The following is a 12,684-nucleotide window of genomic DNA, read 5'->3' as shown; positions in this document are numbered from 1 at the left end:
GTTGACCCGTTACAGATACATATGTGACGCGTGGTACCAATCATGTTTAGAATTCTGGGAGTACACACGTGCACTAATTGAATTGGTTATTTCAGAAACAACACACGTAGTGTTTCTCGGAAGAGCAAAAAATATCGTTTCTATTCTATCAATTCAGGCTTTAAACACATCGCGTACCGCCAATATACACAATTCACACACTGTACATAAATACGATCGCCTCGTTACCATTAAGCGTTCATTAAATTTCAACTCATTTTACCGGTGAACAATGATCCAAACAATGCGAACGTGTCTTCCTGATGCCGTTCGTCCTACGACGATTTGCATACTCAAATTCTTCTCGTTATAGGCGGTTATTATGTCGATATATATCGCGATGGCTCGCATCGATACAGGACCCTATGCGCCGTTAGACATTGCCCAGGTCTGCGTGTACAAGACGCATTGTGGACGTCGGGACTATTGACAGTCAATGTGTTTACCTGTTGTATAAGATAATTAACTCCCAACGCCAAAATTGACAATGGCGTCGCTTGTTCATTAGGCGAAACGTCATTAGCGGCGTCGATTTGTGCCCCACGATCGATTTCCTCGCGATAACGTATATTATAACGTCACCAGGATAGCGTGCCCTTCGTAATAATCAAATCCGTCATCTGAGCCGAGGACGCCTTAAGCTACTAAAAAGAAACCGCTACGGCTCGATCGAATTTTAATTGAAACGCTGGTCGAGCGAAAAATGCAATCTCCTCCCCTGCGGTGACTCGAGGCTCTCGAATCTCTTTCTATCTTCCACTCGCGAGTACCTATCAGCCAATCAGTTCGATATGTTTGCAAGTTAACGTCTCTAAAACTAATAATGTTCAACGTCTACTCGAGACTTCGTCAGCTGACAGGATGTAATCAAGTTTCCTCCAGTTTGTCGGATCATTCGATTCAATGCTTGGGTTTTCGAGGCTTCCGGTAGTCAGAGTTTAGTTAACACTACATCGATCAACATATCAAGGAGCAATCAAGCTTCCTCCAGTTAATCAATCATTTCAGTCAGATCCAAGTATCACGATTGGAAGTAATTAACCCGGCATATGCGATCAATCACTCCGCTTTTCATCTATGTATGTCTCATTCTCGTGATGCGCTATCACGCTGAGCCTGCTCTATCGTAACATTCTTTTCTGAGTCTCTCACTTAGACCCTGACACTTTGATTCTTACCATCTTCCAAAAGAAGGTTAAAATCGAAGGGTCACAGGTTGAGTGCTTTCCCTTGTAATAAGTCGGCTCGAAGGTGTCGCGAGAAAGGTGTACTTACAATCAATGCCAATTGCAAAGTGACCTTCGATTTCATACAATAGAGGGACCTACACAATGCAAAGCATATAGAATTGCAAGAAGACCCTCCAGGCGACAAGAGCCTTAACAACACATGGCTCTAACACTTGGCCAATCCGATTGACGGATTCGCTGGTCCAATACCGTCAATAACATAGTCGCCAATTCTGTTTCAGAGAAAGCGTGAAAAGCGGGCACCATTGTTGCCCGTGCCAGGCCCCGCCGCCGCCAGTTCTCGTTACAACATCGCCCAGCGCACGCATAATACGACAAAGCTCGCAACCGGAAGCGTCAGCGTGTTGTTGCTCCGGATGTTGTTGCCCCCTACACGCTACCACAACCCCGAGTGCCGCCTCCCTGCGGCAACTGCGAGAACCGGGCGACGGAATCGCTGGCATCGCAGCGGACTCGTTGCGGATCAATGGCGGCATTCGACAATTCCGACAGGTAAGCCTCGGCTACCGACCAAACAAAGGGTTTGCCTTGCACCCACCCCCTCACAACCCTTACCCGCTCACCACGCACACACCCGTTGCGTTCACACCACCTCCTTGGATTGTTCTGAAACCGCACCACCTTCTTTATGTGTGTCAGAGTTGGCCTGTGATTACTCTGCGATTACTTTTAAATAACCTAATATAAACGAGCAAGTGGAAATTTCTTTTTTAAGGATTTACACGAAACCGTGTAATATTGTGGGTTAATCGCTACTCGTAAGCTACGTTATCAGACTCGATCGTGTTCGATTATTTTCAATGGTAATCACGGGTCACAATTCACCCACCGCTGATGCGTGTGTAAATATCATGCTTTCATAGCGCGCGATAAGAATCTGGATGCTGCCAGCGAGTTTCGGTTCCCACCTTCTGTTCTTCATGAATTATGAACAATTCGGATACCACGCTGCAAAGTTCGCGGTACTGGGATGTAGGTCACGCGAGGCTTCCGAAGTCCGCGATAGTTGTACTTAGTTTTGATTCTTTTTCTTAACCGAAACGAAACGACGCCGAGAATGACGATGAGAACGGCGAACCTAGTTCGATCCGACTTCTTACTCTTGCGGAGTGTGTTCCATGTTCTATTTTCGCGAGTGTATAGAATTTTTAACTCTTCGCGGTTACCTGGGTTAGAAGTTGCCCCACCGTTTGCTTAGCTTTAATATTTTATCGAAAGTTTTACATTCGAAACGAACGTTAAATGGTAACTCCATTCTACACCTACTGTGAATGAAAACAAACTTCTTCCGAGCTGCTTGAGTTCCATTCTTTCGAAAACCGGGCGCCTGAAAGAGCCATTGAAAATTCAAATTCGCGTCGAGCCAATTTCGAACTGCTACTCTTCAGCGCCTAGATTCGAACTTTAACCGCGATGACGTCTCGCGAAATATACAAGCCGTTCCTCCCAGGATTGCATCACGTTCCCATTTCTAACAAACACGTTCGAGGCAGGTGGAATGGCAACGGAATCACGTGTTGGCGGCATCCAAGATTCGTTCCGCACGAGCGTCCGTCAACCAGCGCGCGACGCGCGGGGAATATCGTTGGAAGAAAGCGGGAAAGTTTCCGTTGTTGGGCGCCGCTGTGTCGTTGTTTTCGCTGCTTGTATCGTTGATGATCCGTCCGATCGGTGTTCCGAGATCCCGAGTACGTGTTCGTCTCTGTGTGCCCCTCACCCAACCCCCAGGCTGCGTGCACCTACTTTGGGTTGCTCACGATGTTTTCCTCGTGTTTGGACTCCCCGTTGCGCTGTCACCTTGTTAAAACACCGCCCTCGGGGAATTTCAATTTTCCGGCTTCGCACGCGTGACTGTCCACCCCCTACGCCACCCCCAGCGAACCGCCATTTGGTTTTTCTTGTCTATCCTTTCTTTACTCTCGCGTTTCGATGCCCCGCAGACCTGGCGGCGTTGCTAGAAAGCCACCGACGAGAACCAAACAACACTTTTGTGGAACAGGCCTGAGCACTTTTCGGGGGTTGAGATAGGGGGGTTTGTACGACTCCGTGGGTAGGAAGGGAATCGAGATGGAAGTTTGGTGGACTTTTAGAAGGAATGGTGGAGGATCTGCGATGGTATCTTGATTTTGGTGTTGTTCTAATCGTTGGTACACGAGAATTCGTGGGAGTAAGTAGCCATTTTGCAATGGAAGAACTGAACTTCTCTATGAAATCATGCATCCGAAATGTGAGAAATTTAGTAAGTCATCAGGAGTCGTAGAGAATCTGAGACGAATCTGTTGAGAGGATCTTGCGATTCCGTTATTATCCTTGGTGCTGTTATATGATTTATCTTGGAGGTGGATTTTCGATAGCCATTCGATGAAAATTAGAGGGAGAAGACTTTCGCAGTGTATATACGTCAGAAAGTTAATTTTTCTCCTCTCGACCCGAATTGTGTATAATTTTCTCTTTAGAGTTATTTTAATTTTATTCGAGTACCATTATTCAACCGGAGGAAGCTGCTGGTATTCAACTGAATAACTGAAAGCCTGCGCACTCGTTCCTGATAGGAGTCGATTTTGCTAGATCTCACTTCATCGCAACATGAATTTGTCGAACCTCCTAACTCTTTATTCAAAGCTTCTGCTTCGTTTGTGTTATCTATTAAAAATCGAAATCGCAAGCTGCGTACGTCAGCGATCGATCGTGGTTAAAAAAAATGAAACGAATTCAAGCGTTTGAAGTTCCACGAGCAACCCTCTTTATCGATGAAACGCGCTCGTGCTGCCACCTAACCGAGGGTTGGAACATTAGCTGGAAACAACCCCTAAGCAACAAAGTCTCTGTACCGACGGATACCACGAAGGGGTGGAAAAAGCCGACCTGCGATAAGAAGCTTATCCGAGTCGCTGATAAAAGGTCTGGTAAAGCTCCGTTTCATAGATGGCACCGTGTGCGAAGAATAGTTTGCTTCACGTGAAATAAACATCACGGAAATGCTCACTGAGCGAGGCTCCACGAGTTCCATAGAGGTCCTGCACGCGTGATTGATCACTTAAGACCACCTAGTACTTAATTGCAATTACAGTTTTCAACGATACAAAATCGTACTTCATCGTTCAGGATGTCAAATTAACTAAGACGTTAAAACGGGTAAAAGGCACTCAGTTTCTAAAAGAATGTATTTGTCCTCATCTCAAATAACACGTTCTTTCACTCCACTATGTGTTTTAATCGTTTTTATTCCAGAAAGTTATAAGAATTCATTTATATTCTTTATTGTACAAGGCTTTTACGAATTCCTCGTCACATTTCACCGATACATTCCACTCGCTGTATCGACAACAAATTTCATACGAGCCTACTTTCGTGAGTGCTTTCTTTCAGAGATATATCCTTTGAACTATTCCGGTGCTGCGGGCGTTTATAAGCGATTGACCGGTCGGTACAGTCGTTACGTGAACGCCTGCAGGCGTTTTGACGATTGTTGCATCGAAAACGTTACAGTTATGGGTTGGAGAGAGTGTTTAACACGTCGAATTCATAAAATATGCTATCAACCCTATAAATCGAGCAAGATTTCGTAATCGTGTGCTGGAATTTTCATCGCCATCGACAGGGTCGGACAAATAACCACCGAAGAGGGGTTAATTTGCTTATTCTCGAGAGGAGATCCTCGACGAGCCCGGATCGGGTCGTCGTCGTTAAATGAGATTCAGGGCAAAAATGAAACGAAGACAAAGAGTCGTGGCGGGAAATAGAAGGGGGGAGGGGGTACGCGACATTGTTAGTTTAATTATCTCTCCTTGGCGAGGCGAAACGCTTCGTAACCGTATAGATACCTATGGCAGAGGGTAGGGAAGAACGAGGATGCACTTTGTACGTGATTTTGGCCGGAAGCCAACGGATTATAATCATGCCCAGGCATGTCGTGCACGGAATCAATGTTCACGCCGTGGAACCGTGACACGAAGCGTAATTGGGCCCTCTCTCACGCCCCTGGCGATTAACTGTCTCTTTTTCCGCCGAAATTAATGGACAAAAGCTATTTTTCGGCGGTGGCATCCTTCGGTTAACGAGTTCCGGTTACATCTATTTGTGGGGATATTGTCTTCTGAAATATCGGCGTGGTCGGGGTTGAGGAAAATTAACGTTAAATTACTTTGGTTTAATAATAGACAGTAGATAATAATTTGGGATTCGTTGTGCGTTCGTTTTGGTACTTTTCCTATTTCGGTATTGCGTTGCTAATTATAGGGAAAGCCTCGATCATATTACTTGTATGACACAGGATGCGTTCGCTGACTTATTCTACTTCCTCAGAATTGATACGGAGCGTTCTTCTACCGCGGCACTCGTCATCAAAATTTTCTACAAATCTAAATGCGATTGCCGATATTTTTCATTGCTTCGTTCGTCGTGTCTAATAAGTAAGAAAGTTTAACCGCGAACCAATACGGCACGGAGGAGATGTTCTCGATGCATAAAATAGAAAGATCTCGAAGTAATTTTCGTGTCGTGTGGCTATAATAATAGAGTTCTCTATAAATCTGGGACAGTATACGTGTTCCTCGCCCATGGAAGCGCATCCTGGGAAATGAAGCGGATGGTATCCGAGACTTTAAAAGCAAGGACAACGGTTTTTACGTTTTTATCGCGTGCAGGCGATCTCAAGCGCGGCCTGAGCCAGAGAACTGTTCTTCTTTGCACGAAATCTATCAGGCTGCTCGTGTCACCAATGCAGCGAGATACGTGGTGGATTTGATGAATAAGGGGAATGATACATCTAGCCAGACAGACGAATGAGAAATGGAGAACAAAGGGGAGTGAATTTAATTTCTGTGAGCTTTCTCAACGCTGACCAAATAACAAACTATATTTATTCACTATTTGCTCGTTCCGTTATCCCAGAGATTAAACGTACAAATTCTGTTTCTTTGGATTGTCCGACGTTTACTGATAATTGCTTGTTTGGCCTTGGGAAACCATGTACATACATACACACTTCAGTTGAATTTGAAAGTTCTCAGAGACTAAGAGGATTTCATTTGTACGAAAGAGTAACAAAAGAGTCTCTCTGTTTGTACTATACTATTCTCGTTACAATTGTGTTCACGACACTCTCCACTTTTCCATCGACAATAGTCACTTGAATTGGAACGCGTTAATTAAAACAACCCTTGTAACGACCTTCTTGTAAGCCCACGCCCCAATACACATACTCGAACACAGCAAAACGTCACTACTTGTCCAAAGTTGTCAACAAACTCAGGTACTCCCAAAACTTGTCAACTAACGAACACCTATTCGTTAAATGTCTGAAACGCAATTTTCTTTCATCTTGGTGTATCTAATGCATTTAAATATATCAATGAGTTTCCATCTATGCAACTGGTTGTTCTCTGTAAGAAATCGATGGCGCATACTTTGAGAACATTAAATACCTCAATTTTCTTGCAAGAAATCCGCAAGAAACTCCACTTCGCATCTCGACATAGATCGATCACTCAAAGTATGCTCCACTCGTTTCTATTGGTGTCGATCAGGGAATGACATGTTTTTTTTTACTTCTCGATTGAATGATCTGTCTTTGATTCGAATCACGAAACACTTATGTCTAAATGTATATTGTGTGTATTTCTGTTTAAGTCGCTAATCTCCAACAATTACAGTGGAAATGTTCAAGTAACGTTTGACGCGGTTACAGTTTGACGAACACTGATTTTATTATGTGTACGACAAAATTTGAGTTTGCATAAATACACTCATTGTTTAATTAAAAAACCACCCAGTACACCGATATAATATAAACACCAAAGAAACACAAAGGGTAGTTTCCTTTACAGAGGACAAAATAAAATTCACGAAACAAAAGAAAATGGCACGAACGTTTGAATCGGGAATCTCGTGCCCGCATATCATTCCCAGCCGCCGGAACAACTCCGATCGCGCTGGAGGAGCAGACAGTCGACCGGAACGGATTACTCGCTGATTCGCCAGCGAAATCCCCCATAAATTTTCGAGAACGTCGAGACATGAACTCGTGAAAGGCTCGCCACGGCACTCTGGATCAATTGCGGTGTCTGAGATGCACGCTTTAATCCGTGGATTAAGCTATTCGACTATTACGCGACTCGAGACCCGAACGAAGACGCCGCAGCCGTGTCCGTGTTCTACGCGATGGTAACGATAGTCAGTGTTATGGTCGTAGCCCTGGAGCCTGTACACACGTTTCTCGAACGATTCGCACGTGTGGAATATGCGCGAGCACGTCGTGAACGTTCATAACGCCCTGCACGAACAGAATACGGGACAAACGTTATCAGGATACAAGACAGTGTCGCGTTTAGTGGCTTTGCAAACTAATTATTCACACTTCCCGCGTTTCACGATCCAAGAAAAGTCGAAAGGGAATTTTCGAGGTAGTAAAGATCACACACGAAGAAGAGACAGATTCTTTTTCCTCCCGAGACACGAGCCCCCTAAAGATTCGTCCTGTATCGATGGCATCTACCGTCATTTAGATAAAAGCTATCTCTCGTCCCAATTTCTAGAATCATCCAGTACACAGAGTTACGTGATTCGGACGCGTCGTTACAAGGGCGAAGAATTTTCGTTACGCTTCGATACGCGTGACCTGATAACAGGGAACCTCTGTTTCACTCGTAATGGCTCGTGACGGAGGGAGGTTTTTGTCGCACATTTCGGAAGCTATGAGGAAAATGCTTCATCGGAGTGGCAGGGTAGAAATAGGCGTGGAAAATCGAATTGGCGTGTGTTCTCGATACATAGCTCTATCGTACATTTTTTATACTATAATGGAAAATCATTGTTCTACGCGACTTTACTTTCGAATCTTGACTTCGTGCGATATTCTATATCTTTTACCTAACTTTTCGTTTGTTACTCTCTCGGGGCGATGCCAACACCCGTTGGCATTATTAATTAAATGAAAACATTCTACCATACGGTAAATAAAATTACCCATTAACCTAATTTTCATTCAAAGTATCTGCTGTCGTTGATTTCACATTAATACTCGTAAAACTTTCTACCGTGATTAAATTTTATTTACTGGCTATCGGAGACTACATAATCAAACATTTATTCTGGTATTTACTTTCGTAACTTCACCCAAAATTCAAGTATTTCGTACAAATTCATTTTCGTTGACATTTAACTTCCAAAATTAATTTGTTTAGTTACGTGTTAAATTATGCTTGAGCAGCCTTCAATTAAACGTAATTAAGGGTTCATTTATTCCGAGAACCGAATGAGCAAACTTTTGAACGGTACCGTACAACCTCGGAGTAAAATGGGACACTCCGTAAACGAGTTACAAGTTCAGTCCACGAAAATTAAAACATAATGTAGCGCCGTGTCGACAATTCCCGAAGTATGTTCGTGTAACGGTTCGTTGACAGCCAGGTCTCGCGAAACGATGAACGAGGAATTACCAATTTACAAAAGAGCCTCTCGACCGTCGAAGGTCGATATCAATTTCCCTTTCTTTCATTGAATGCCTCTCATTAAAAGGGATCGAATAAAAACCGCTCGGTGATTCCCTCGAGTTCCTACTGTTTTTCTCCCCCTTTATTTGTCCCTGTAGACGTTTTTCCGCGGCACGTGGACGAAAAATAGAACGAAAAGAGCACGTTTAATCGTGGGTGGAAACAATCGGATGAAAGAAGCGATTACGAACAAACGGAAGTGGCCCTGAATCTTTTAGGTCTGTTTCTCCAAACATTGAAGTTCGGTACCATACTAGAAGTTCGGTACCGTCGAACAGAACTCCCAAATACCAGACTTTCTTCGGTTCGAAAGAAGATCCTCTTAACGAGTCTGCGCGGTTAGCGAGGACGAGTCGGATTATCTTTGATTCATGGAATAATTCAGTGCTGAGGGTTCTCAGCTGAGATTAGGGTCGATGGGGCGATATCGACGATATCGTGTCTCGCCGCAGCTCTCCGAAACACGGCATTAACTATTAATCCGTGCGTTGTTTTGCATGCATGAGATGCCATTCGCATCGGATTGAATTTTTGAAGAAAAGGAATAAACCGTGCGTTTTGAAAAAAGTTTTACTCGAACCAAGAGATTTATATTTTGGAGACGTAGAAGCTTTGTACAAAAGGAATATCGTAGGAATTTTTCCCATAAGTTTAGAGTAGAGTTATCGGCAATTTCAACAGTGGATCAAAAGCAATGCACTACAGTGCGAGCAATTGTCGGTGTTACTCGATCACAGGAAGTCGAAAGAATCCCTATCGAACGTTCAAGTGGAATTCTGTTGTCTTTCGAAACAACGCTCACTGAAACATAATGCGAAACACGTACAGCTCATTCCTGTCTGCATTGGCTACAATCCGCCCGTACAGTCTCGCTCGAATCCGCAGCAACCGTTCTCCAGACAGTCTGGGGCTTCTCCATCTCGTTTATTCTAGGGTAATGCGATAGATTATTTTCACGCGGTCTAAAGCTCAATGGGACGTGCGCGACTTTTTTATTAAATGCAAGCCTGCGAATTAAATCATACGATTGTTGTGTCATTTACGGCTGACGGTAACTTACGCTAGTATTTAGTTTTCCATGGAAAACATTTTTAGACGTTTAGTCGCTTCTGCAAGCACATTTTAGATTATTGGATCCTATTATCCTGATGGTATAGTTTATAGAAATAAATTAAGAAATGTTTAGCGTTGATACGATGTTTCGATAGAGCTAGTACACGTCTGATAAGTTTCTAGTTTAAACGGAATAATACAATGATAAAAAAAAAAAAGATAATCACACTCAAGTTCGATCTGCAAATTGTGTTCGAGTTGCAATAATTTTGCTCATTTTATATTATTTGCAGGATTTCTCTAGACTTTGAACCGATACTATTAAATATTTACAGTGTTATCACATATGTTCAATATTATCAAATGTTCAATGTAATTCAACATGATTGAACGTTACGTTCTCAATGTGACATCGATTCCGTGTCGCAAATTCGTGGCGCAGCTCACTGGTAGACGCTGAAAGTTTTCGTGAAAATTTCACAGTGGAAATCATCGTTATCCATGCTGCGGAACTTCCGATTTTCCCGCGGTGCATTGCACTTTTGGAAGCAGACGAGGTTCAGTTTCAAATATTTAAAAACCGGCGCCGTCACACGACCTGGTTCCGATGAACCAGTGGAACACTTAAACGCGTCTGGAGCACCGTAGACGAGGGGTTCTTCGGCAACCACGACCGTCTTCCATCGACATCCGAAACTCGCCATTTCCTAAAATTATCTGCTTGGAATATCTTGCAACTTTTCTGCATAATATTACGATATGTACAAAATTCAAAACGTCTCGAGCTATTACAGCGTAGGTACACCACATCGGTGTCATCACTATTTCGAACACTATCTTTCACAGTACTGCAATTTATTATTTTCTCGCGTTGTTTAAAATAATATCTGAATTTTTCCTAAATTTTACATCTGGGTCAGTTCCATAGAAAAAGGTACAACTTTCGAAAAGATGAAAAACTTGGATGAAGACTTCTTTTGAATAACTTCCTTTGTCATAAAAGACTGTATCAGTCGTTAACCTCGATTACCTTCGTAACAGGATACGCGTGACCCCGATTATGTCGGATTATAGGGAAAAAAGTTAAATAATCGCGCCTCGAATATCATTCACTCCACCCTCCACCCTGGTTTTTCGACTACCCGGCCACGCGAGGAAAAAGTTAAATCCTCGCAGCGAGAGCGATCTACTCCCCTCGCCAGTGGCTCGCTGATGCGAATCCAATTCTTCATCTTGACGTCTGTCATCGCGAGGAAAAGCGACGACACTTATCTCTGGACGATACTTCTCGAGGTGGAGACGATCTGTGAAAGGGGAAATTTTGAGGAATTATACTCGACAAATTGTTATCGGAATAGTCTTCTCGCCTGTCAACTTGGTAAACTGTTCCATTGTTTCGAAAGTTGGGAAACCTTGCGAAGTTTGACGATGGTCCTTCAGAGGTTGTTCTTCTTCTCTACGAGAGTATCGCATTGTGTATCTTCATCTGTCTCGAGTTCTTTGGATAATGTCTTCCTATCTAAAACGGAAGAGTATATATTCCTTTATTTAAAGAAGAATGTTGATATACCACGCGAGGCACTTATCTACATCGCCAAAAATATTATCGGTCCTGTTACCAACATACCAAAGCACACGAGGGAGAAATTGTTTGGACGGAAGGAGCAAATATTTTGGCGGCTAGAACAACTCCCCGTGGATCTAGCGTCACGACGTCTAGAGCTCATCGATGTCCCCGTAAGTGGACCAACGTACACAATTCGTCTCGAAGGTTTCTACACTTTCGTTAAAATAACAGTTTTACACGAGGTATAAGTAATTTTTATTTATTAGCCTACACTAACTATGGGAACAGTACAAACGTCTCCGAGGCTATTCGTCGGCAAGTCGTTGTTTTTAATTCGAACTAGGAAATTGGAAATCATAGTTTTCCACTTGAAATGTATCAGGATTTCTTTTTACGTATTAACATTAAATTAATTTGCGTATATACAGTCAGTATCATAAGTATCGGTACCCTACTGAAGAAATTTGTCTAAATTAAATGACAGGTTCGATAGACATCACGGATGGTATATATTTATAATATAAAATTTATTTTGAAACTTCAAACCCATCAATTAATTTATACAAATGTCTTCGATAGACATAGAAGGTACGAATATCTATGGGATCGACTGTATGAGATTGCCTATTAATATTTAACAACGACGCCGTCTTACTATTTACAGTAATTTTCAGTGTAGGGTTTACGTTTGCCTCTCAAACATCACCCAATTTCCTAAATGAAATGCTACAGTGCGCAGCTCAGATGTTTGTGCCCGCGGGAGGTACTTGACGATACGAAATTTGTTCACATTAACGGAAATGCACGTGCAACGCTTCGACTCCGAATTGGTAGAATACACGTTACTAATGTCATTTTATCAATTGAAATCCTCGCGCCTTCCCTGCATCTCTGGTTGCGTGTACGAATCTCGAGTCGTCAAGCGTACCCTTTAGGCGCAAACATCCGAAATGCGAATGGTACACAATTGGGCGAAAATTGGGTTAGCTAAGGCCATGAATACCTTTGAAAAATCAAGATACTTCTATAAACTTAATAACGGGGCTTTCGAAGCGGTGACAGATGATCATTGATCTTCGCGCTTGAAATTATGGTTTGAAATATCCATCTCTCATAAATTAAAGTTTCGAAATGCGCAATATTTTCTAGGGCACACTAATATTATCGAAGTCCCGAAACCCCCCAATCTCCTCGAATTCTCGTCTAACCGAATATTTCACGCAGGTTTGCGTCCTCTTCCGCGTTCTTCTCGACGGTGTAATTTACAAACCACGCTTTCTAA

At 43.0% G+C, this 12,684-nt stretch overlaps 1 protein-coding gene across 1 annotated transcript in view; it reads left to right on the top strand.

Annotated features, from left to right (window-relative positions):
• LOC128886571 (small conductance calcium-activated potassium channel protein) overlaps window positions 1-12,684 on the top strand; it is a 193,588-nt gene that overhangs the window by 63,634 nt on the left and 117,270 nt on the right. The window contains exon 3 of the mRNA XM_054141566.1: window positions 1,511-1,781. Within this exon, the coding sequence (XP_053997541.1) occupies window positions 1,511-1,781 (271 nt within the window). The remainder of the gene's footprint in view (window positions 1-1,510; window positions 1,782-12,684) is intronic.

This window comes from Hylaeus anthracinus, unplaced genomic scaffold (assembly GCF_026225885.1).
Source record: "Hylaeus anthracinus isolate JK02 unplaced genomic scaffold, UHH_iyHylAnth1.0_haploid 11985, whole genome shotgun sequence".
NCBI lineage: Eukaryota > Metazoa > Arthropoda > Insecta > Hymenoptera > Colletidae > Hylaeus > Hylaeus anthracinus.
This window is presented reverse-complemented; position numbering and strand designations above follow the sequence as displayed.